The sequence below is a fragment of the Condylostylus longicornis genome, unplaced genomic scaffold (genome assembly GCF_029603195.1).
Source record: "Condylostylus longicornis isolate FDR11 unplaced genomic scaffold, ASM2960319v2 ptg000044l, whole genome shotgun sequence".
NCBI classification, from domain to species: Eukaryota; Metazoa; Arthropoda; class Insecta; order Diptera; family Dolichopodidae; genus Condylostylus; species Condylostylus longicornis.
The window spans coordinates 10320131-10346130 of record NW_026578013.1 but is presented as its reverse complement, the minus strand read 5'-3'; the positions used below and the strand labels follow the sequence as shown (position 1 = coordinate 10346130).

The window sequence follows — 26000 nt, the reverse complement described above, 5'->3', positions numbered from 1 at the left end:
TTAAAAAGATCAAAACGATCCAAATGTTCAGATAACCCATATAACAAACTGAATACACTTGAATTCATTTTATGTTAGAATACATACATAATACATATAAATATACATATGTATGTACATATTATAATGTGTACTTATAATACAATCCACATACCAATTATCTTCATCAAATTGTAATGTAATATATTGTATGTACTATACATGCATATATACGTTCATATATGTATACATTTATACATATATTAATTGGCTATTATAGCCGAATAGAAATATATACATACATATGTTCATATGCATCTATAAGAGTTTAAAAGCCTTTTAAAATGAAAATAAGTAAAACAGGCGAGAGATAAAGAATAGCAGATCGGGAAAATAATTTTGTAAAATAATAGCAAGCATGTACAAATTACAATATTAAGCGCTTTATGTAAACTTCTGTAAGTAGGTAAAAAATTTTTCGTGTCCAATGTGAGGTTGACGATCCTATAAGAAGCGTCTTTGTGTATGCATGTGTCGCACGTATGCGTATTTGCATAAGTACCAAGAAAAAATCTATTTAAATTTTGGATCTTAAAAGGAAATTTTATGTTAAAAAATTACATACATATTATTGTGAATAATTTGACATATTTATTGATTGTGAGTAAATTGAAACTGATCAGATGAGTGTGTGCATTCTCTATATAATGCATCTTCCTATTCTTACATACATCCATACACTTTTGCATTCATTTATATTTCTGCCAATAATAGAAAAAAGAAATCCAGTTGTAATAATACAGTTGGCTTTTACATAAAATAATTTGAAATCATACGAGTACACAATATGTGAGCTGAAAATAAATATCAAAAATTCAACAAAAATTAAAATTTTTTATATTTATGTATAAAAAACTTAAAGGGAATTTTACGATACTTTATTTATTTACGATTATGTTTTGCTGTTGATGTTATAAAAATGAAAAATTATCGTTTCAGTCTTCAGTCTTATTTTTCTCTTCATTAGCAATTAATTTAAAAAAAAATATTAGAATGAAAAAATGTTTTATTTTATTGATACTTGCTGTTTGCATATATCAAACAAATGGTTGGCGGCGATTTTTTAGAGGACGGAAGAGTGGGATTTTTTTGGGAGAACCAAGTAGAAATATACTAACACGAAGAGAATTACCAAAAGATCAGTGGTTCGAACAAATATTGGATCATTTCGATCCCACAAATGATAAAACTTGGAAACAGGTAGTTTTTTTTTTTTTTTAAAAAAACTACCTAAAAACAGGTAGTTTTTAAAAAAATTGAACCTAATGTATACATATGTATGTACCTTGTATGTACACATACCAATTATGACTTATTTTGATTATAGCGATTTTACATAAATAAAGAATTTTATAAACCAGGAGGACCTGTATTTTTAATGATTGGAGGAGAAGGTGAGGCATTGCCAAAGTGGATGATTGAGGGAGCCTGGATAAGATATGCTAATAAGACAAACGCATTATGTTTCCAACTTGAGCACAGATTTTATGGAAAAAGTCACCCGACAAGGTAAACTGGTAAAAGTGTAGTCAGATACACGTTAGTTTAGAGAGAAAAATAACAGATAAGAAACATATGAATGTATATACATATGTATATACATATGTATGTATATACAAATTTTAATTAACTAAAATTTCTTTTAAAATTGTTAGTAAATTTTTTAGTGAAAATTTATTTAATTTTTTAATTTGAGTTAATTTTATTAATATTAGAATCTAAAATTAAAATTTTAGTTAAGGAGACATTTACATATTTTATTGTTGGTAAAATAAAATCTATTATGTACTGATAATAAATAGGTAGGCAGGAAGGACCTACATATGTACGTTCTGTTCAACATACGTTTAAAAAGTTTATTAAAATTAACAACCAATAATAATTAAGAAATTAATAATTACTATAAAAATTTTGCTTTAAAACTATTATTTTGGGTAAAAATATTTAGCTAAGTACCGTAGTACTGCAGTATAAAAACCTTAAAAATGAAATAAGCTGTTTGTATATGTATGTTTTTTTGGTAATAGCTACTTATCTTTAAAAAATAAAAGTTTTTTTCTCATTTCAGTGACATATCCACTAAAAATTTAAAGTATTTATCATCAGAACAAGCGTTAGCCGACTTGGCCTATTTTATAACCGCCATGAATGACAAATATCATTTGCCTTATGAAACAAAATGGATTGCTTTTGGTGGCTCATATCCCGGCTCTTTAGCTGCGTGGTTACGTTTAAAATATCCTCATTTAATTCATGGTGCTATTAGCTCTAGTGGGCCATTATTAGCCAAAGTTGATTTTTATGGTAAATTTATTAATTCCTGAAATATTTTTTCAGTTTTATGAATGTTTCAAAAATTTAAAATATTTAACATTTTAAATTATCCATTTTAGAATACTTCGATGTGGTTGTTACTTCATTGGGAAATTATTCTCCAAAATGTGTAACCGCTGTTCAACGATCATTCCAACAAATTGAGATTTTATTGAAACATATGATTGGACAAAGAACATTAGATGAACAGTTTAAGTTAGTTTTACTAATTCAATTGTTTTTGCAAATTGTTATAAATTATACTTTTTATACACAATTTTTAGACTTTGTGATCCTGTTGAAAAATCCATAGAAAATCATTTAGATATATCGAATTTATTTGAAACAATAGCAGGGCAATTTGCCGATGTTGTTCAATATAACAAAGATAATAGTCCACATGCTACGATTACAATAGATGATGTAAGTTTTAAAAATTTTTAGAATGTCTAATTTTTAATTTATAACGTTATTTGTTTTATACATATGTACATATAATTGTTTTTATAAGATTGCAAAGTAATGCCTTCCAAAATTTTTGGCATTATACAATAGATATAAATTTTAATTTAATGAAAAAATAAATATATACATATATACGTACATACATACATATGTAATAGGTTTGCGATGTTATGATGAACGAAACTTTAGGCAGTCCATTAACACGTTTAGCAGAAGTGAATAAATTGATGCTAACAAAAACTAAAGATGAATGTTTGGATTACAAATACGATAAAATGATAAATGAAATGAAAAATATTTCTTGGTTATCTGAACAAGCTGAAGGTGGACGTCAATGGACTTATCAGACCTGTACAGAGTTTGGATTTTATCAAACTTCTAACAATCTAAGTGCAGTTTTTGGGGATCGTTTTCCAGTAGATTTCTTTATAAAGCAATGTGAAGATATTTTTTCTACGAAGTACATATGTTTGCACAAACATAATAATTATGTGTTAAGAATATTGTATGTTTATGCGAATCTTTTTTAATTTTAGCTTTGACGCTGTAGAACTAAGTAGAGCTGTGAACCGTACTAATACGTATTATGGTGAGTTACACCCCCACACGACAAATGTCCTTTATATACACGGTTCAATAGATCCTTGGCATGCTTTGGGGCTAACGAAATCTAATAAAATTGAGTTGCCTACAATATTCATAAATGGAACCGCACATTGTGCTAACATGTATGAACCGAGAGATTCTGATTTTCCGCAATTAGTAAAGGCAAGAGAAGAAATAATGCAGTACATAAATCATCTAGTATATAATACACCGAAGTAAATATGTAAATATTTTTTGTATAACATACATCCATATGTAGATGTCATTGGAAATATATACATACATATGTACATACATAGCAATAAATTATTAACAATTATTATTTAATCAGTTCAATAGCATGATGGCAAACCACATACTGTACGTACATATGTGTGAGAGAAAAAATTTATTACCTGTGTTTATACGTCGATTTTTGCACGAATGCTTTACAAACGTTTCTGGGCAAGGGGAAATTAACGTATGTCAAACATTAATTTTTTGTAAAACATGCCTTTGTATAAACTTCCTGGAAACAATAAGAGAAGATACAAAACTATATTATGAATAAGGAAAAGTAAATTTTGTTTTATGCGAAATATGAAATAGCTGGTTATATTAAATTGACTTTTTCTTATTCAAAACGTTTTTTTTAAAAAAAAAAGTCCAAATACAAAGGCGGTTCAGCTTTTCAAATGCCTTATTAAAGGCTTTTTTAGACCTGCGATCTTGCTAGATCAATTTTTCAAAAAATCCTATAAAAATTCTTTTGAAAGATTTCGTTTATGAGACTTTTCGACTTCTCTTTAATGTAATTTCGAAATTTTTTTTCAGCTCTCTCAATATTTTTTTCAGAACTTGTAACCTTGCAGGACCGGTTTTTAGAAGTTTCCAAACGAAGGTTGCAGATTTTTGAAACTCTTTTAACAATATATCCGTTGACAAGATATTTAAGACCCTTCTAAGGACCTTAAATGGAAAAAACCTTACAGGGCCAATTTTCATAAAACTTGTCAAATAAAAGTTATACATCTATGGATAATACTAATGTGTGTGTATATATTATGTACATTTAGTTTATCATAATTTCAGAATGTTCTTTTTTGTAGCAATGAACAATATGCAAACAATAAAAATAAACATAATCAAAATGAGAAAACGCATTTCAAAACCTGCCTCGAGCGATATCTGATATCTACTTTATTTCGTTTATATGAAAGTTTAAAAAAATTTTTATATATATTTAATATTATTTTGTTTTTGATTTTTTTATGGAATATTCAGTATAGCATTCCCAACTTCATAAAAATAAAAGAGCGAAGAAAATAACAAGTTCGTTTGGTTTAATACTGTTCGCTTTAGAGTAAACTGTAAAAACAGAACTAACTGTAAAAACAGAACCAAAGGTGAACGGTAACGGCGGACGATTTCTGTCACACACCCATGGAAACAGATAATGCAAAGCAAATGATAGTGGAGCGGCAAAATACGAGTTTATGTTATTCTCCGCCGACAGTGCAATTTCCGGTAATTTCGTTTGATTCTGAACAGTCCCATTTTCGTTTGATCCAGAACAGCGGAAAATCACTGTTGCTCTGTTTTCGTTCGACTTAAACTGCCTTCTATTGAAATAATTTCCTTCACGTCACTGCTAATTAGCAGAACAATTTTTTTTAAGTTGGTACAATTGTAAAGAAATTCCAATTGAAAATGTCAAAGTCAAATTTACATCTAAAATTGATATATGTCTGAAAGATTTCAGTTTATTTTTTGACTTGGGTCGAGTTGTATTTATTAGGTTAGATAGATGCTTTTTTTTGAAGTTTTTTTTTGCATATAATATAGATTTATATGTGTATATATGTATATATAAACATGTATGATTGGCTAACTTACACATTTTCTGAATAAAATTCGTGATTTCCTTAAAAGAAAAAAAAACAACTAAAATTATCAAAAATAAAACATACATAGTGTAAACAAAATCGACTTGTAAAAAAATTTGGCAATATTAAAAACAAAAGATTAGGTAGGTGGGTAAGATACCTACATTTTGCAATTTTTTTTTTTTTTAATAAATGTTAGTTAATTAAAAATAAATTAATTTAAAAACTAAAAATAAAATAAAAGTGACCAAATGTGCTTCTTTTATTTGATTATTTTAGAGGATAATTTAAATTGATTGATTACAAATTATAAACAAAGACCGGTTTCCAAATAAAAAAACAACGACAAACACAAAGTTTAAGTTCTTAATTTACTCTAAGTATATAAAATAGCAATATGCAAGTGAAAAAAGTTTGCTGCATCGGAGCCGGTTATGTCGGTGGACCTACATGCAGTGTAATGGCACTAAAATGCCCCGATATACAAATCACTGTTGTTGATAAAAGCGCAGAAAGAATTGCTCAATGGAACTCAGATAAACTACCAATTTATGAGGTAAAATAACAATTATTCATTAATTATTATTATTATAATATTTTCATTATTGGTAGGTATGTCATATATATATATGCATACATATACAAAATGTAACTATAGGTAAAAAAAACTTTTAGGAATCCATTAATAAAACTTTTAATGAGAGTTATACAGAATAGGAATGATTGTTCGTATTTATTTTAAAAACACGGATCAAGTTTGAAATTTTTACATTCAATTTAGTGAAAATGCCATTAATATTTTTTAGCCATTTCCTGCGAAACAGGTATATAGGTAGGTACATAGTATGTAGATGGTTTATAAATATGTAGATAGGTAGGAAGGTAGGGATCCGAACAATTTATTTTCAAGATGCGTTCGTTTCATTAATCAGATTCACAAGTATTCATATCAGTTTTAGCATTTTCCCATCCTAGCAAAGTTTTCCATTTCTCTTTATATTTTTTCGATTATTAAAAACTACAATATAGCAATATAAACATACAACGACATTGAACCACCGGTCATCTCTTAAAAATTTGCAAATTTATTTACGGTGTATATAAGTATGTATATAATATTAATATGTAATTAATATGCATTATATAAATTTCATATAAAATTCAAGTAAATCAACATAACACTATCTAGTTCAACCTTCCAAATAATTCTTTACGATACAAATTAATAATTAATTTTATTAGTACTGAAATATAAAAGAGATTTTTTTTTCTATGTCCAGTCTAAGTTATCCTAAGGATTGTGATATAGCACAGACAAATTATTCCTAAATATAGAAATTTAAAAAAAATTAAAGTGTCGTTTCATTTCCAATCCATTAGGATTTGTATCGAAACAATTTGCTAAAACTCTTAAGTATTGCTAAAAATATTTTAAATCAGTACTTATGTAAAACATTTATTTCTATATTACTTAAATAGATTATAAATAAACTCAAGAAAACTTAGACCAAAAATTACAAATATAAATTTTTATTTCTCTTAAGGTGTGAATAAAGGAAATTTGTAGTTTACCTTATCCAATTCCCATTATTTCCCTAAAACTAACATATTTTTTAATTTTAATAGAAATAGTTTAATAATAAAACTATATTTTACTTTACCGATCTTAAATAAAATTATGAAAACAATGCTAAAAATAACATTTTTTGAACAATTTCCTCAAGGAATCAGAGTCATCAAAGAAACTAGAGCAATAATAAAACAATTTACAAATTTTGATTACCTTTATAAATAAAAGTGAAATGACCAAAAAATATTTTAAAAGAAACTAGATAAATTTTGTTTGAGCTGGCTGAACATTGGTATGGCTAAACTAACGTTCCTTTACCTATATTTGCTTTCTGAAAATTTATTGTAAGTATTTTATAAATTATCGTAAAAACTTTTACTACCTTGTAAGACCTATTTGCGTAAAAAATCTCAATCGTTTGTAATTTCCTAATTTATAAATAGAAATATAAATATTTCCAAAATTAAAAATTTTTTTGACTGTTAGATTTAAAATTAAGGGGCGATATACGAGTATATATATAAAAAAGTAAAACATTGTGATCGTATTCAATTCAGAAAAATTGAAATTTATAACAAATTTTTAATGAGAAAAATGTTTTAAAATTAAAATAAGTAACTAGGTACTAATTTAGTAATAGGAAAAGTGTCTTCACTGTGTAAATATTTCTTTGCAAACTGTAACATCTACTTACCCACATATAGGTATAATGTATAATTATCTACTTATTATAGTGGTTTTGTGTCAGCATTTTTAACGTATTCATCTGTATTTCATACACTTATTAACATACTTACATACATAAAATGTCAAATTTTATTCAAATGCATTCATTACCTTACGTGATTTCTTTTTTTTTGGTTTACTTTGAAAATTATTTGTACATATGCGAGTATGTGACGCTTAGAAAATTAATAGTAAATAAATCAATGGTGCCTACTTAAGTGCTTTTCTCATTTGTCTCTTTTATCAATTCATTCATTTACAAGCAAACTTTCAAGAAATTCTTTGGCTTCTGGCAAAATTACCTACTTACATATTAAAAATTTACAGTAAATAAATTAAATGTTATTGACCTGTTAAAGAGAATTTAAAGTTGTATACACATAACTACGTATGGATGTAGTATGTACATTATACCATTACTTCATTGCCATGTATTATAGGTTTGAAAAATTGAATCATATACTTATGCCTATGTACCTAACGTATATATACTTATATGTATATATATATACTTATATGTTTTGAAATACTATGAATAACTTATTACCTACTTATAATATCATAAACTTTTGAAATTAATGAAAATAGTTTTTGATTTTTAATTTTTCTGAAGAGTGTACCTACTTGCGATAGAAGTGATTTTATTTTAAAATAAGAATGAAATTTTGGTTGAGATTCATTTAGTTTTTTGTTGTTAATACATATTATGATTATTGATACGTAGTATTCCAATCACAGTTTAATATTTCGACATTCTTGATATTTATGCACTAAAACTAATTGTACTTTAGGTAGTCGTGTACGTATGTACATAATGTGTTTCTTCTAAATATACTTACTTATTACACATTCTATTCGCGTCAGCCTTAGATTTTGTTATATACATAATGCGTTTTCGTGATAATTATGCGAAACTTTTATGGGACCGATCGTAAAATTTATATTAGAAAATTAGCGAAGCAAGTTTTAACTTTTTTTTAAATTTTTATTTATAATGCCATTAATTTATAAGTATGCGATCTGCAAAAAAGGAGGAATTTACATTTGAAAATATTTAACTCTCTGTATATTTACAATTAATTCTAATTTCATTTGTGATTTAGAAATGACACGCTAATAAATAATGTGTTTGATAATTGAGTGTATAATATTAATAACATATATTTGCAAACGCTATTTAAAATCGTCAAAGTTTTTATCACTCAGCATAAAGTTACATATATTTAGAAATTGCATATTATTGTATAGGTTCTATAATTGAGTAAGTAGTCATTACTGACATTCATTGACAGTTGGTTTGTCTTAGTTTTTTTTCAGTTTTTCGTCCCGTATACCTTTTTTTGAAAGTAGAAGTTTAATTAAGTAATTTTGGCTGTTAATGACTTTTACTGCATGTACCAATTACTTTCTTGTTCAGTATAATAAACTTCATTCACAATGAGAGATGTGTATATATGTACATATAGATATCGATGTTGTTGTGATGTATAAATAATTATATTAACTATGGTATTTAGTGAAACTTAAATTAATATTACTTTCTTAAAACGTTCACCTGTCTATATGTACGAGTATATATGTATATCTAAGAACAATATATAAAATTTTTAAATACTTGAGTATTTATTTTATAAAGTCAGAAAATAATTGAATATTAACCCACTTTGTATTTTGATTTTTTTTTATCACAAAAAATTATTTGACTTTACTACATACACATTTATTTTTGTACGAATTTTTTAATTATTGTACTGTTTGAAGTTTGTTAGAGCATTAAAGTTGCTCTTGATGATTGTTTTTGAGTTCCAAGACTTATAAGATAGTTATCATTGAAATTAAGTTTTGTTTTTCGAACATTGTTTTCGGTTTAAAATAGCTCCAGCGTTAGTGTTAGTATTTACTCATATAATAATTCAAAATATTTTTATTGGTTCAATAGTATCCATAATTGATTCTTGCATTTTGTGACTTATGTGGTCTGTCTATAAAATCTATATTATTTAATATATATTTTTGAATGCATCATTAATGTAAATTTTAATGATCAATCACATATCAAATAATTAAAAAAATTTAAGTTATCTTTGATGTATATTTTGGGTTCATTCAAAAATTTTCACAAGCTCAAAAATTTTCACAAGCGTTTAAACTAAAATTATTACACATTTTAAGGGACGTGAATATTTTACATAAAAATATAAATTAATCAACGGTACTGAAATTGTTCCGAAGTAGCTTAAGGTTAAGGAAAGATTATAAAACAGAAATTACGTTTTTAGTATTCGCAAACCGATGTTATAAGTAGGGATAAACTAAGTTCTAAATGCATACTTGTCTACTTAAAATTAATGCTCTTATAAATAATTAAGTAAATTTCATAAAATCAATTTTAAATTTTAATAGATATGAATTGTTTGTTATTGCAATTTCCAATATGAAACTCAAATTTTTGCTTGTTATGTTGTTCCAAGTCAACTTGTAAAGTTAATTCATCATGAAGAGTTTTAGAAGAGGTATGAATTTCTTTCACATTACTAAATGCTGATAGGTTTTCCAAATTTCTGAGTGTATAACTGAGTGAATAATAATATATAGAGAAAATTATGGCTTATTTATTATCAATTTTTAATTTCGACCTGCTTCAAAATAAAATCAAAATTAAACAACTTAAAAAACAAAAAATTAAAGAAGTCATTTAATATTTGTTAATATAATTTTAAGATTCAATTCTTGGAATTGCGCTTTGACTTCCTGTTATGATATTTAAAGATTTTTTGATAAATTGAATATTAGGTTTAAAAAAATCTTCTTTTCAGTTTGAGTTATAAATAAAACCAGAAAAAATATTCCGTCCTTTAAAGTATACACACAAAGTTTTGTGTCTGTTGCATTTCCGTCTGTTCATCGTAAATAAGTAAAGTGTCTGATTTTGTTGGAATTACTTATAATCAGTCAAACTAATACAGGATGTATAATCTTATGATCAAAATATGCTATACTTATGTTTATAGCGGTTAAAATTCTGTAACATAAAATTTGAATTGAAGCAATAACATGTTCGTATGTATATTCCAATGTGCTTTTATACGTTGAGGCTGAATGTTATGTACTTTGAAGATTTTGACTCTCATGCGCGAACCAAACAGGCGATTCAAATTGATTTCATTTGACCAATTTTTATTAATTACGATTAAATTATGTCATTATTGAAATGTAATTCAATTACTTTAATTCCTTTTATATGTACATCACCCACCCATTTGTAAATTTATATTAAAATATACTTACTATATGTACTAAACATACTCTTGCGTTGTATTTTTATTCATACAAATGTGTAAACAAATATGTTTGTAGTGAAATCTGTACTCCCTTGTCGTTAATATGAGTAAACCACAGTTCTGTTTTTAAATGGCTATTACCATTAAGTGGAAGTAAAAATTTTGCCAACAAATATAATTAAAAAATAAGTAGTTTTCTTGTTTATTTTAAATTAATGATCGACATTTTTATTGCAATGTTTAAAATGTATACATATATAGTTATTTAAAATGTATACATCTTATCTATATGCGTTTTTATATAGGGTGATTCAGCAACAGACACATACTATACGGTTGAGGGTCGAAAATGAGTTAGTTTTTATTTTACCTACCTTGTTTCAGCAACATAGTGTTAAATCGGAACCGTTTTCGAGTTAAAGGGATTTTAAGAAAATTTTGAGAAATTTTTATTTATTCGTTTTATTACCGACCGTATTGTGTAAATAGGTAGGTTATGTGATGGCAACAAATTTTGCATATCGAGTTTTCGGTGGAAATGTACTTCTCCATAGTAGGGAAGTGTAAATAAACTATTTTTAGCAACCTGTCGGTCTGTCAGTCTGTGTGTGCACGCGTGTATCTCAAGTTCGGCTGAACCGATTTTGATGAAATTTTATATGTAAGTTTATTTCCACCATGGCACGGTTTGATCAACTTTTGGTATATATCAGGCCTCGGAAACTGCACTTTTTAGCGGGCCTGTTTTACATTTTTGAACATTTTGAAGAAAATATTCAACCGATTTACTTGAAATTTTATACATAAGCTCAGCTCGACCGCCCGCAAAAATTCTTATGTTTTGGAAGAAATCAGGCATCGGCAGCTAGACGTTTACTACGGGCCAAATATACATTTTTGTGTATATAAAGAGAAATAATCAACCGATTTCATTGAAATTTAATATATGAATTCCTCATATTAAAGCAATGAACATATAAATTTTTTGGAGAGATCAGGACTCGAAAACTGATTTTACATTTTTCAATATATCTACGCAACGAATTTATGGAATTTCTTGAAATTTGATATTTGAGTTCTGGTTGTTACCGAAACTAACTGGCGAGCATTTCAGGAAATTCGGGTAGCACAAATCGAAACTTTACTAAGAGCTAAATTTACATTTTTCTAGGTATGTTAACTATAAGCTTACTAATGTCCTAAAAATTGGAAAGAAGTATTTAACAGACATTTTTATAATATTCTGTAACACTTTCATTTAACTAGACAATACACAATGCGGTCGGTTATGTGCTGATCACATTAGATATTATTTTTCTATAACTTTGGTTCTAAGAAAGGTAGAACCTTCGAACAAAAAATTTTTGAAAGCTCTTATAGAAATCAATGTATCGCTTCTTTATGTATCTTGCGTCGTTTCCGATTAATGAATATTATAAATACCGAAATATTTAATTTTTTTCCTCGAATATCCCTCGCGAAGTTTTAAAACTTTGGAAATCCAATGCATAGAATTTTTCCGCGTTTCTCAAGCTTTAATGTTAAATATTAAACTTGAAAAAACTTGTACGGTACGGGAGATGTAATAAAAATATCATTTTAATTTTAAAATATTAGAAATTTGTTGAAAAAAATGTGAATTGAAAAATTGGTTATTTTTATTTTTTGTTATTTTTTTTATTATTTGTAATAAGTAATTCGTAGTAAGAAATTATTACTACCTGGTCTTAATATAAAAATATTACTATTTCGATAATTGAAAAAAATAACTCTTCAAGTACATAATTTTGATAACAAACCGGTTTTAAGAAATTTTATTACAATACGCTTTAAAAGGCTAATATAAATTTAAAAATCATAATTTTATTAATATTGCAAATTTATTATCAATAAAAAAATGTAATTTAAATAATTATTCGTAAGAATTTGCTCAATAAAGTTTAAAAAAAAAAATTAATTTACTTTGAGATTTGAAAATTTTCTTAAAATCCCTGTAAATCGGAAACGGTTTCGATTTAACGCTGTGTTCTGAAAAAAATTTTACTCATTTTCGACCCCCTTCTCGATGTTACATAGCTCCTAACAAGTTGATGAATCACCCTGTGTATGCTTATGGAAGAGACGACACAACCGTAATTGTACTTACACATACATAAGCAAAAATGAGCACTAAGTGATTGTATTTTTTTGTTTTAACAAACCTTTTTTGTTTAAGCGAGAAAATTCAGTTGCATCGCAATTACGAAACTTCTTTTTTTGTGAACTGTTTCAACAAATTGTTAGTAAATATATTTTAAATAAACTAATTATTTTGGAATGAATAAATTTATTGTTTAGTGCATTTTTAAAATAAATTGAAATTTAATACTTGCAAGAGCTTTAATTCGCCTTCTTTCACTTTCCAGTTTTCACCAACAAGGAAATTAAATTAAAAAATTGTTCAATACCCTTCAAAATAAATACACCGATTTTAGCACATCTAAATTCTTGAAGAGAAATGCGCTTACAAATTTTTAGTTTGACCCAAATTGGTATTTTGTTTATATAATGAACACTTACATAGTTTTCGATTTTAGATTGAATAGAAATTCTTTTTTGATAAAAGATACTGGAAACATCCATTATACCGTCTATTGCGCCTTTTTTTCGTTTTTTATTAGTGCGTACGAGATTTTTACCTATCCTTTTCAATTTTTACTATGTGCAATTTGTTTTATTTTTGACACCACATTTTACTCCTTCTTTATTTTAGAGTGCGACCTCATATCTCAAATATTTCATATTTGTTTAGTTTTATTACCGTTAATTTTTTATTCATATTTAATTTTTCTATTGAGAATGTGAGTAAATGTATAGAATTTAACACATTTTTCATTAAGGCGCAGGTTTTAAGTGAACCACGTTAATTGTGCTTGGTTCCTATTAAATAGCCTTGCTTCTATTTAGAAACAAAGTATTTTCTGTTATTCTTAATGAATTTGATCATGTCGATTGGTTTTTCAACTTGCATTTTTATAATAGAAAATAAGTTTTTTTAGTAAGGTTTGATAGAAATTGTTTGCACAATCATTTTTATTAAATTGAAATTTAAACTCATATATTTTTTTTGTTATCAAATGTTAATAGAAATAGAGAAATAAGAAAATAATTTTTTTTCTAAATTAAAGTGACATTGAATAAATTTTTACTGTCTGCATCTCTATGAAATTATTTTAGTAAATTCATTTTATAGGAGAAGGTTATTTTAGAATTGATTTCATAAATAAATTATTGAAAACATTAAAACATTAATGAAGAGTGTGTGCATATACTTGTATACAAATATTAATATAACAGAAATCATGTATATAAAAATTTACTCTACTGGATTTCACTAAAATCCAATATTTTAAATATCCAACAAAATTTGTGCAAAGATAACGAATGTCTATGGAAATAGTTTAATAAATTGTTTTTAGCTTCTCTAGAGTCTAACATAAAATTGCTTCTTAAAAAATTTAAAGTTTACCATAATTTATTAAAACGTTATACATGTACATACATTTCAAAGAAAAATATATAAAATGCAGTGAAATCTCGGTATAAATACGTAAAATAAAAAATCTCATATATTTTGTTAGCAATACAGTGGTTTTGTAATAGGAAGCCATCACTATGGGAAAAGTTGAGGTGAATTAAACCTGTTTATAGAAATCACACTGCATTTTGCATGATCTGTTGAATCATCTCATTTCGTTGGAAAAAATATTATAGTAATTCATTCCCCACTGTTCACTATATTTAAAAATATTTTATAAGAGGCTTAAATATTTGGTAAAAAGCTGCCCAAGAAAATGTAGAAGTCCTCAAACAATTGCATTATAATATTTCTATTATAAATTCAGACTAGTAATTATAATCAGACTATGGCTGGATTTTTGAACAAAAAAAATGTTCCGGGAATCGGAGTATAAAAAAATTTTTCACTTACATGTGTATATTTGTATTTTTTCATTCTGTACATTTTATATTCAACGAGTAATTTCAATGTACAGTCAGCGTCATAATTAATCGTACGGTAAAAAAGCTTATAAAAAGAGGAAAAATTATAAAACAAATTCAATTTTTAGATAGAAACTAATCAAAAACAAAAATTATTTATTATTCAGCCTTCATTTTTTCCAATATTATAAAAACAAACAAAATATAAACAAAAAACTTAAAAATTCAATTCAAAAACGCGACATATTTAATCGTACGCATAACTAACAGCACTTTATTTTCTATCACAGCATTTTTTTAGTACTTTGTATTTCCACCCCGAAATTTGTTCACCTCCTGAATTCTATTTGGCATTGATTCAATTAATTTTTGTAGGAATTTTAGCGGAATATTTTCCCATTCTTGTTTGATAGCAGTTTTAAGGCGAAGTTATATGGTGTTTCCCAAGTTGACTTTCCAAAAAAGCCAAATGTGCTCTATGGGATTGAGGTCCGGTGATTGTGGAGGCGAATGAAGTTGTTTTGGCACATTATATAGGAGCCACTCCTTAACAATACCAGAAGTATGTTTAGGATCATTATCCTGTTGGAAGATCCATTCGTTTTCATACCCCATTTTTTGAGCTGATGATTTTAAATTAGCCTTGAGAATATTTAAATAGTGAAATTTATCCATTTTACAATCGATAAATTCCAGATGGCCCGTCCCGTGCCAAGAAAAAGAACCCCAGACCATGACGTTGCCACCACCATGTTTCACAGTGGATACTAAATTTTTTGGATTGAGGGCTTCTCCGGTTTTTCTCCAAACTTTGGATGGCCCGTCATGTCCAAAAATATTAAATTTACTCTCGTCAGAGAAAATCACCCTTTTCCAATAAGCCAAGTCAGAATTATTATGGCTTTTGGCAAATTCTAATCTTTTTTCCTTATTGTTATCAGATATAAGAGGTTTTTTTCTTGGTGTATAGGCATGAAAACCATTTCTGTTTAGCAATCTTTGAGTGGTACGATTTGAAACATCTTTTTTGTAGGTTTGGGAAACTCTTTTTGCTATTGTGGTACCACTCATTTTAGGATTTTTTTTAATTTCATGTAAAATATGTCTCTCTTCTCGTTCGTTTAACTTTCTAGGCCTGCCTGACTTTTTATTATAATTGACTGAACCAGTTTTTTTAAAATTCTGAACTATGTATTGAACCGTGGATTTACTTCTTTTAATAATTTTAGCTATTTCGTTTAAAGAAAAACCTTCTAAATGATATTTTATAATAAGTTCTCTGAACTCGATACTAGTTTCTTTATTATTTACCATATTGCTTTGATAACTAAAATTTAATAAAAAAATATCAAAATTTTTACAGAAATGAATGCATCGCATTTAAAAGTTGCTTTAAGAATGATTATAAGTTAATACTTTTCAAAAACTCTAAATATTTCATCAGAAAAATAGCGGTAAATTTATCGTACGATTAAATACGTCGCGAAAATAAAGAGAAAAAAAACACAAAGTGCCAATGTAAGTGTGAATCATTTGTATTTCTAATCATTATATATAGATGAAAGCGATTATATGATCAATTAAATGAAATGAAAAAAATATTTTTTTTTTTAGAGCCCTGTAGAAACCCAAAATTCAGTAATTTCAGCACTCGTACGATTAATTATGACGCTGACTGTATATACCTACATACTTACATATTACAAATGTTTTTACTTATATGGGGAATCATATGTGCTATCCGGAAACAATTTTTGTGGTTTTTTCCTTTAATTTCAATTTCTGATTATTAAGCCATAATAAATTTATAAATTCAACAGCTGGATGTAAGAACCAAACAAAACTAATTATTAATTTTTTTTTATCTTTTATCATTTTGTTGTTTTAATTATTTGCTTACTAATTTTTTTGAGATAAAATTAAAAAAAAAAATCACGTCATTCCTAGTTGTTTGTGTTCATGAAACTTTAAATAAACGATATGCACATTTCTAGGCCAGTAGGTTCTTTTATTTTTGGTTTTTATAATTTCAACAATTGAATTGATAGAAAATAAAAAAGCAAAATTAAATTTATGTGTATTTTTTCTTTTGAACTTATAAAGATAAATATTAATTAATATTAACAAAATGTAAATACGCACAATGTAAATAAATTATGGTGTGTCCACGGTACACCTGTTGGCGAAGTTTTCTGATTTTGTTGTGATTTTTTTTTTCATTTTGTAAGATTTTTATTTATAGTTTCATTTAATTTATGATCGATTATTTTTGATTATTGTTTGATTCTCTAATACTTAGTCTTAATAATCTCATTAATTTTGAAAATTTACCAGAATTTTTCATTAGAATTTTTTTTTTCTATAAGGAGTTTTATGGATTTTAATCGTCTAGATCCTTAGATCTTAAATAAAAATTTACTTATAAGCCAAACAAATTCCCTAAAACTTCCTTTTCTATAGTAATGCAAAATATTTCCCTATTTTTCATATTTTGAGCAACTTAAGATTTGTTTTATCGTTATCTTTGTTTCGTTTTCAATTAAATATTTATTTAGATACATAGTACTGTTATACTTGCTCTAAAAATAATTTTTGGATATTGTTAATTTTTTTGAAAATTAACATACTAATTTGGAATTAAATTCTTAAAATTATGATAACTGTAAATATTCTCCTAGTTTTTCATTTACAAGTATTATGCTTATCTATTTTTTCAAGTATTCGTATTTTATACTAATTGGGTTAATATTGGATACTTCTTAGGCACCTTGAAATAACATTTCTTATATGATAATTTATCATTAAGTCAAACTCTTTTATGGTTACTGTGGTATAGAAGTAATAGCAATAATATAGTATTGTGCGAAACAAAATTCAATGACATTTTAAAAAAATAAGTTAATCAAGTTTTTGAAATATATCAAATCGATTTTTATGTAGACCAAGAGAAGTAAAGAATTCTGTTTAATTAGTAAAAAACTTTTCATCATCGGTACAAAATCTCACTTTAGTGAAATTCGCTTTTTAAGTCTCTTGAAGTAAGTGGCATTAACAATTACTATTCCCTGTTAAAAACTTGCCCTTATTTTATTCATTGTGTTTTTTGAAAAACCTCTTGAAAAACGTTTTTGTATATAAGAGTTGAAGTGTAAGCTTTAAATGACATAATGCGCTACCGTTGTATGGAACAATAAATAGTACCGGTGCACAGCCTTTATCGTATCTAATATTGTAGATGTACGTATTTTAAATTTTATGATTTAAGAAAAATCCTGTTGAAATTACAAAAAATATTTTAAATTTTATTTTTGTCAATTATTTAGTAAGTACTAAAATTTTATTTTTATGAGCCAAGTATTTTAAAATATTCAATTTTTCTTATTATGCAAGTATGTGAATAAAAAATATTTTGTATGATTAAAAAAACACGTCATGTTATTATTTTTGATTTTATTATTGTGGTTAGCTTCAATCAAAATCGAAGAGTAATTTTAATGAATAACAACATCAAAAAATACTAAGTATTCGTTCACCATTAAATTATTCGCGGGCATTTAACAAATCATTTATTGTTTATTTTTTTCTTTGGTTTGTGTACTTTTATAATAAAATAAAAAATTTTATTCGTAAAAATTCATTCCGTATTCTTCTTTGTTTGTTTAAAAATAGAATTGCTCGGTGTATGTTAAAAAATTTAAGGAAACTGTCAAAAATATAAAATCTTGATGCTTTATTAATATTTTTTATTTACTTATATCTGGTTTAATATTGAAGTATGTTTTACCTATGTATTTTACAGACATGCCTTTAAAGAGCTTGTGATTTTAATAACTTTAAATGTCATATATGTTTTCGATGTGTACGCGTGTATGAATGACGTTCCTCAGCAGTCTAACAAAATTTTAATCACAATTTTTTTTTAGTGCTTTGTTACTTTGAGATAGATATACAGAGTTGTGCGTATGTATATAGTTATTGGAAGCATTTACTTATATATATATTATTTAATATGGAACCAAGATAATATTTATATCTCTAATTTTGATAGAGAAAAATTCAAAAGACAAAATAACGCTACATAACTTTCATGACACAATTTGCACTTCAATTTTTGAAGCTTAAACAAAATAATTTAATTAAAAATTAAAGTTTTAATTAAAATTTTTATAAATTAATGAGATTGTAGTGACGCCCAACAAAAAAAAAAAAGAAACAATAATCAATTTGTTACGTTAGTCCTTAAAATGAGCTGATTATTTCATGTCTGTCTATTTCTCGTGTCCATGTGAGTCATAACTCAATTTTAACAAAATTTCATAAAGATTCGATTTAAATTTTTAGAAAAAGTTACAATTTTATTAAAGAGTAAATAAAATAAACATAAAATGTATAAACACTTCCTGAGACTCAATAATAATTCTTCTATATGAAAATATATAGAAAAATAAGGTAGAATATTGACCGTGTCATGATATCGGTCCGAATAATGTATAAGTACGTACTAATTAAAGATAATTACTATTTTTTTTAATCCGCTTTAAAAATTATTGCTGTATATTTAACATTTTCTTAAATATGGTCTACTTTATATTATTTGAAATTAATTTACAAAAATAATGACTCCATTACGATGTAACTATGTTAATTTAAACGAACATAGTTAAAGGGTAATGGAGTAAGTAATGGAGTATTAGAGGGTCGAGTACAAATTTAATCGCGAACATCAACGGTATCTAGATAATTTGAAATGAATTGTGTTCTCCATCACATTTTTTAATAGGACGCTGAAGTAGGATCATGTTAACACCTAGTTTCCTTTACATTTGAAAAATTAATTTTTCGGAGAATATCATATGACGTTTTTTGTTAAAACAGCCCTGTAATATTTATCTTTTAATATTTTTTTTAAATTAAATAATTATTTCTGCACATAATATTATTATGAGAGTCGGAAAGAAACTTTTTCAGCGATTTGCTTTTAATTTATAGTAATAAGTTCTGTTTGTAAAAACACTTCCCAATTTTGAGTATTTGAAAAAAATTATTTTTTAATTAACAAGTTTAAAAACTCATAGAATTATTAAACTACGGAAATATTTGTGTTACGCAGACTAAAGTGTTAAAAATAAAAACTGATAAACACAAATTAAATTATTATTGTTTTGATTCTTTTTTTTGTACATTTTGTTTCTTAATTTAAATGAGGGCAAAATGTTTAGAAAAAAGAACACTAAAAATTTTATCGATTTAGTAACTTAAAAATAATAATTTGCTAAATTAAAATAAAAACTTCCCTATTTATCTACTTGAAGGAGTCATCTGTGGTATGGACATATAAATATATTCTGGCTCAGAGTAAAATTCTGCGTTGATTTAGACAAGTCCGACCGTCCGTCTGGTCGCACGATAACTCAAAAACGAATAATAATAGCGACACTAATTTTTCACAAGTTTTTTCTTTTGAGCCAAGGACGGACCCTATTGTAATTGAACTAATTCGGAAAGCGCGTTCGGGTAGCTGCCATACAACACAAATAGCTTATTTTAAATATGAAATTTTGTACACGTGTGTCCAATTACATTCTACATATGCTCTAAAAATTTTAATGGGATGGCGGCACTGGTTCAAAGGGCTGCTATACAACTTCAAAAACATACAAATCTAAAAGCTAATTTTAAATATTTGGAAAAATAATAAAGTGAGATTAATGAAACTTGGCAGTCGTTTAAAAGATTTTTATGAATGAAAGATTCTTATGAATTAAAGAATTTTATGCATTAATCAATACAATTTTACCCTTTTATTTAAATATGACCGTATAAAATTTTTGTTTACTGCACTTACGTTTATTTTACGTAACAACTTTTAAACCGTCATAAGTATTAAATTTAATTAATTTCTAAAACACATAGTTTTTTATAAAAATTCCATAAATCTCAAATTTATGTATTACATATTTAGGTACTTCGAAAAAATATATAAAAAAAAGATATTGCTTTAAAATAATTATCAATTTACTGTTATACATCTATCGCATAACGGTCATACTCAAACTCTTACCCCTATACATTTTCGATATTACACTTAAAAAAATATTATGTTTTACTTTAAATTATGTAGATTTTTTTTTACCAGTAAATTTAATACATTCATTAAAAAAAATTAATTTCACTTTACACTATTACTAATTATATATATATTAAGCTCCCATTATTAAATTTAAAAATAACAATATAACAATATAAATACATAGAAGAGAAAAAATAATTTAATAACAATTATTTTCAGGCAGCGAGAACATGGCTTAAAAATAACGTTTCATTAGTAATTATAACTTTAAAGTTAGTATTAACAAATTGTTAAAAAAAACGCTTCGACATGTACGCATTACATGTATATTAATTATTTAGATTAAATCGGATAATATAAAATTATTACTTATTATATTAAATTATATACTTTTAATGAATTGAACTATAAGCGCCCACTATTTTGCTACATATACATAAATCGGATGATTTGGGATTATTTTTATGGAGTTAGAAAAAATACTTTTGCTCTTTAAAATTTGTGAGTACGAATTCCAAAATATTTTTTAATGTCAATAAAAGTTTAATAGGCTTAAATTTAACAATGTTACTTACTTATTTAAACTTAATCGTCAAACCTACCATTGTTATTATCAATACTAAACCTTACGTTATAAATATTTCATGATAATTCCCATAATTTCTTAAAAAATTAAAAAAATTAACTCTTTCGATTATTTTAGAACTTTCGTCATAAATTCAGTAATTTAATTAAAATTGCTTCGAAAAAAAAAAGTCGTAAACCTACTATGGCGAAAATCACTATTGTATGAAACTAATTACGTAAATTATTTTTACGATGAATTTTTTCCATTTTAATTTCATTTGCTTTCGTACTAATTGCAATTGATTTGATATTTTTTTTTTGAATTTATTTGAAAGATTTATAAATAGGTCAACGATAATAAAGAAATATATATACGAGTATATGTACGACATGTAATAATAACAACGCCTTATTAGTTAATCGTAACTCTTAACAAACCTTTTTCATTTTAAATTAGACTACTCTAAAATTGTTGACTACATTCATAATTCAGACTTTTCAGGTATTCAAATTAAAGATATTTGAAAATATGTATATTAAAAATTTGATTGATTCTTTATAAATTCAATACATTTTCTCCTGTACGTGTGTATGTACTTATTGTACATGTTAATAATTTGTTTTCCATTATATTTGGCCGTAGTGCTTCAAATTCAGAAAACCTTTTAAAATAAAGGAATTTCTGGTATTGGTTTTATTCGCTCTTATTCTATACGTTGTCTGACGTTCCCATTTCGCAAATAATATGTTTAAACTTCATTCTTATACTTTTTAAATATTCTGGCTTATTTTGGCTTTTCATTTTTAAAAATTTAATATAAAATATGAGTTTAATCATCTTTTAAACACTGATATTTAACATTTTGTGTGCCAATTTTTTTTGTTTTGGGAGTACCAATTTGAGTGTGCCAATTTTTTTTGTTTTCTCTAAAAATTAGTTTGTAATTTTTGTTATAAAATCTGTTATAATATTCCACTTTTCTAGTGTCAAACCAATATAAACGCAATAACAATTTTTCTTATTATTCATGATTTTACATTCTATTATTAAAATAAATTCTATTATTTCGGTCTTTACTTGTTTTGACACTAACTTAATACCTATATGAATTTTTTTCGTTTTTCGGCGAATGAGGTTCTTAAAACTGAAATCTCACTAAGAGACCCTGTGCCAAATACAAAATTTAAAGCGATATTAAGATAATCTTGATATACATTTTCAACCTTTACTAATACTATATAAATACTAGTCTATATTATTATATGTACATATATATAAGCTAAATCAAGTAATTTTAGTGTAGGTATGTAAAAAATTTAGACAATGCACAATATGGTCCGTATGTGCTATTCATATGCCAAATTTTTACTTATTTATACAATACTGAATAACCCTACGCACAAATATACGTATACATGTTTACATATCGAATGCAATTCATGATTGAAATAAAAGTTTTTTCAAAAAAATTTTATTTTCAAAAAATTGTAAATTTTGTTTAGCACAAAAGGTGTTGCAATGTTAAGATTGACGTATTTCTGTTCAATATTTACACAATTTGAATCGTAACATCTTTCGGCGAATGTCTATCTTTTACTTAAATAATAAACAATTAAACAAACATTTAGTAATTCCTAAATTCTTAATTCTTCTGATTCAATAATTAAGAAACTATAAGACTTACATTTATACATACTTGCAATCACTTTTTAAAACTGAAGTGCAAAGCTGATTTTTACATCCTTTTACTTTTTCAAGCAAATCACCTTATCTTTTCAGCTATATCACAAAGGAAATAGATAATTTGATACTTTATTTTCATTTTATTAGTTTTGTAGTAGCTATTGTAATCTTCGAAATCTTGTAATAATCAAATGTATTGTTCGTGAGCCTATATAATATTGTGGCGCTTGAAGTATAGGAGGACAAAAGTAAAATAAAATGTAGTATTGCCAATTGAATTCGGGTACCCTGAAATGTATGAGTTTGAGTAAATTTCAAGAGTATAAATAAAATATTCCATAATATACAAACAATATTAATTATTTTTAAAAGCAATAACAAATAATATTTGTCATTTCAAGTAAAAATAAATAGAGTTTCATCTTTGTTGCAGCCTGGTTTAGATGATGTCGTGAAAAAATGTCGTAATAACAACTTATTTTTTTCAACTGATATAGAAACAGCTATTCAAGAGGCAGAATTAATTTTCATATCTGTAAACACACCGACAAAAACTTTTGGAAATGGAAAAGGTACTTTTTCCGTTTTTACTACTTATTGTTAATTCTTTCGTTCATATAAACCCATCAAAATTAATTATTTTTGTACTTAGGTCGCGCAGCCGATCTTAAATATGTTGAAAATGCTGCCAGAATGATCGCTGAATTAGCAAAAAGCAATAAGATTGTTGTTGAAAAAAGTACGGTTCCTGTTAGAGCTGCAGAGAGTATAATGCATATATTACGTGCCAATCAAAAATCTGGTAAATATTTTTTAAAAGCATTTTTATATTTAGCTAATATTAAAATAATTTCTATAATAATTATAATAATTTCTTTTCAATTCGAGGTGTTCGTTATGATATTCTGTCAAATCCAGAATTTTTGGCTGAAGGAACTGCTGTCGAAGATCTTTTGAATGCAGACCGTGTTTTAATTGGGGGCGAAGAAACACCTGAAGGTCAAGAAGCTATAGAAACATTATCTTGGATCTATGAACACTGGATACCAAAAAAAAATATTTTAACAACAAATACCTGGAGTTCTGAACTTTCAAAACTTGTATATTAGTTTAAAAAATAAAAATATAACTATACAGTATTCATTTATTTCCAGGCAGCGAATGCTTTTTTAGCTCAAAGAATATCAAGTATTAATTCATTATCAGCAGTTTGTGAAGCAACAGGAGCTGATGTTTCAGAAGTGGCTAGAGCTGTTGGTTTAGATTCAAGAATAGGTTCAAAATTTTTGCAAGCTTCAGTTGGTTTTGGTGGCAGTTGCTTTCAAAAAGATATTTTAAATTTAGTTTATATATGTGAGGGATTAAATTTACCGGAAGTTGCCGCATATTGGCAGCAAGTTATTAACATGAATGAATATCAAAAAGCGAGATTCTCTCAGAAAGTATATTTTGAAATATCAAAAATTTCATTAAAATTGGCAATTTTTATACTTGTAGATAATTGAATGTCTTTTTAATACGGTATCTGATAAGCGAATATCAATTTTTGGATTTGCATTTAAAAAAAATACTGGAGATACACGCGAAACCCCAGCAATTACTGTTTGTAAAACTTTATTGGAAGAAGGAGCAAAATTGGATGTTTATGATCCAAAAGTAGAACCGGAACAAATAATTGACGATTTAACACATCCTGCCGTAACTGAGTATCCCGAAGATGTTAAAAAAGCGGTTCAAATTCATAGTGATCCATATAGCGCTGTACGTGGGACACATGCAATAGTCTTATGCACAGAATGGGATGAGTTTACGGTATTTAAATTGAGTATGAACACTGTCAAAAAAAATATTAAATACAAATTTTATTTCATGTATTTTTAGACTTTAGATTATAAAAGAATTTACCAATCGATGATGAAACCAGCATATATTTTTGACGGTAGAAAAATTTTGGATCATGATCGTTTACAACAGATAGGGTTCCACGTACAAACAATCGGTAAAAAAATTATTAACCGTTCTGGTTTGATGCGAACTTGGGGTAGTATACCCCAACTATGAACTAAATATTTACACATTTAAAAACTCTAATCGATCAAATATAGAATCAATTTTTCAAGAACAATTACAAAGAAAATTTATTTTCGATATTGAAAAGCATAAAACATTATACACATATGTATGTATGTATACATATTTTCCTATATGTGCACATGTTTACATTTATAATAGATTTTATGTATAAAATAACACTTGAGTAAGATGAAATTCAGTTTTTAGAATTAATTTAGATATGTGCACGTAGAAGTAAGAACTGCCACTGTAAACATTCACTTTATACTGATATTCATTAGTTTCCTCTATTACTTGAGCTCGATCGGGTAGTGTTATTTATAAGCGTGCAATTTGTAAATATTAATATTAATTCAGTATAGGACATTTTATGAATCTGTTCCAAAATTAATTGCGGTTTTTGAAAACCCAAAATATTTAGAATTAAACTTATGAACAAAACTAAATTATTTACATTTAAAATTTTTTTTTGTATATTTTTACTTACAATTAAGAATTAAATATAAGCTGTAAAAATTTTTCAAAAATTTTTGTTTAAATTTATATGTATTAAAAAGTACGTACTTGAAAACTATATTACTTATTTTTACTCCTCCAATAATTGTTTAACAATTGATACTCTGATATTAAATATATAGTAAAAATATTATTTTTTTTTTTATATAATTATTAACTATTTATCGTGTTTCAATTATAATCTTATGTTTTGTATTTTTCTTTCCACCCTGCATTTGAAAAAAAAAATCGGTCCCGAGGGGTT

The 26000-nt window shown here is 26.0% G+C and overlaps 2 protein-coding genes across 5 annotated transcripts; both read left to right on the top strand.

Annotated features, from left to right (window-relative positions):
• The first annotated feature begins 982 nt into the window (after positions 1-982).
• On the top strand, positions 983-3799 carry LOC129610252 (putative serine protease K12H4.7). Of its 2 annotated transcripts, none has more exons than XM_055522763.1 (7): positions 983-1239; positions 1367-1548; positions 2108-2343; positions 2433-2568; positions 2637-2775; positions 2976-3277; positions 3354-3799. In XM_055522763.1, the coding sequence occupies exons 1-7, from the start codon at positions 1033-1035 to the stop codon at positions 3640-3642; spliced, it is 1491 nt and encodes a 496-aa protein (XP_055378738.1). In that variant the 5' UTR covers positions 983-1032; the 3' UTR covers positions 3643-3799. The 2 variants fall into 2 exon arrangements, with proteins under 2 accessions (XP_055378738.1, XP_055378739.1); XM_055522764.1 differs by having other exon boundaries at positions 1106-1239; positions 1401-1548; positions 3354-3798.
• A 1388-nt stretch (positions 3800-5187) lies between these two features.
• LOC129610227 (UDP-glucose 6-dehydrogenase) lies at positions 5188-25838 on the top strand. 3 transcript variants are annotated; one of them, XM_055522707.1, is made up of 8 exons: positions 5188-5377; positions 5568-5844; positions 23601-23739; positions 23820-23969; positions 24056-24267; positions 24322-24609; positions 24665-24979; positions 25049-25838. In XM_055522707.1, the coding sequence occupies exons 2-8, from the start codon at positions 5686-5688 to the stop codon at positions 25226-25228; spliced, it is 1443 nt and encodes a 480-aa protein (XP_055378682.1). In that variant the 5' UTR covers positions 5188-5377; positions 5568-5685; the 3' UTR covers positions 25229-25838. The 3 variants fall into 3 exon arrangements, with proteins under 3 accessions (XP_055378682.1, XP_055378681.1, XP_055378680.1); XM_055522706.1 differs by having other exon boundaries at positions 5188-5431; XM_055522705.1 differs by having other exon boundaries at positions 5188-5844.
• The last annotated feature ends 162 nt before the right edge of the window (positions 25839-26000 follow it).

Bases quoted from the DNA above. Each gene is read 5' to 3' on its own strand.
- LOC129610252 (XM_055522763.1), top strand. From the start codon at position 1,033: ATGAAAAAATGTTTTATTTTATTGATACTTGCTGTTTGCATATATCAA. The intron at 2,776-2,975 runs GTAAGTTTTAAA...CATATGTAATAG, and splicing joins CTACGATTACAATAGATGAT to GTTTGCGATGTTATGATGAA. The intron at 3,278-3,353 runs GTACATATGTTT...TTTTAATTTTAG, and splicing joins GAAGATATTTTTTCTACGAA to CTTTGACGCTGTAGAACTAA.
- LOC129610227 (XM_055522707.1), top strand. From the start codon at position 5,686: ATGCAAGTGAAAAAAGTTTGCTGCATCGGAGCCGGTTATGTCGGTGGA. The intron at 23,970-24,055 runs GTAAATATTTTT...TTTCAATTCGAG, and splicing joins ACGTGCCAATCAAAAATCTG to GTGTTCGTTATGATATTCTG. The intron at 24,610-24,664 runs GTATATTTTGAA...TTATACTTGTAG, and splicing joins AAGCGAGATTCTCTCAGAAA to ATAATTGAATGTCTTTTTAA.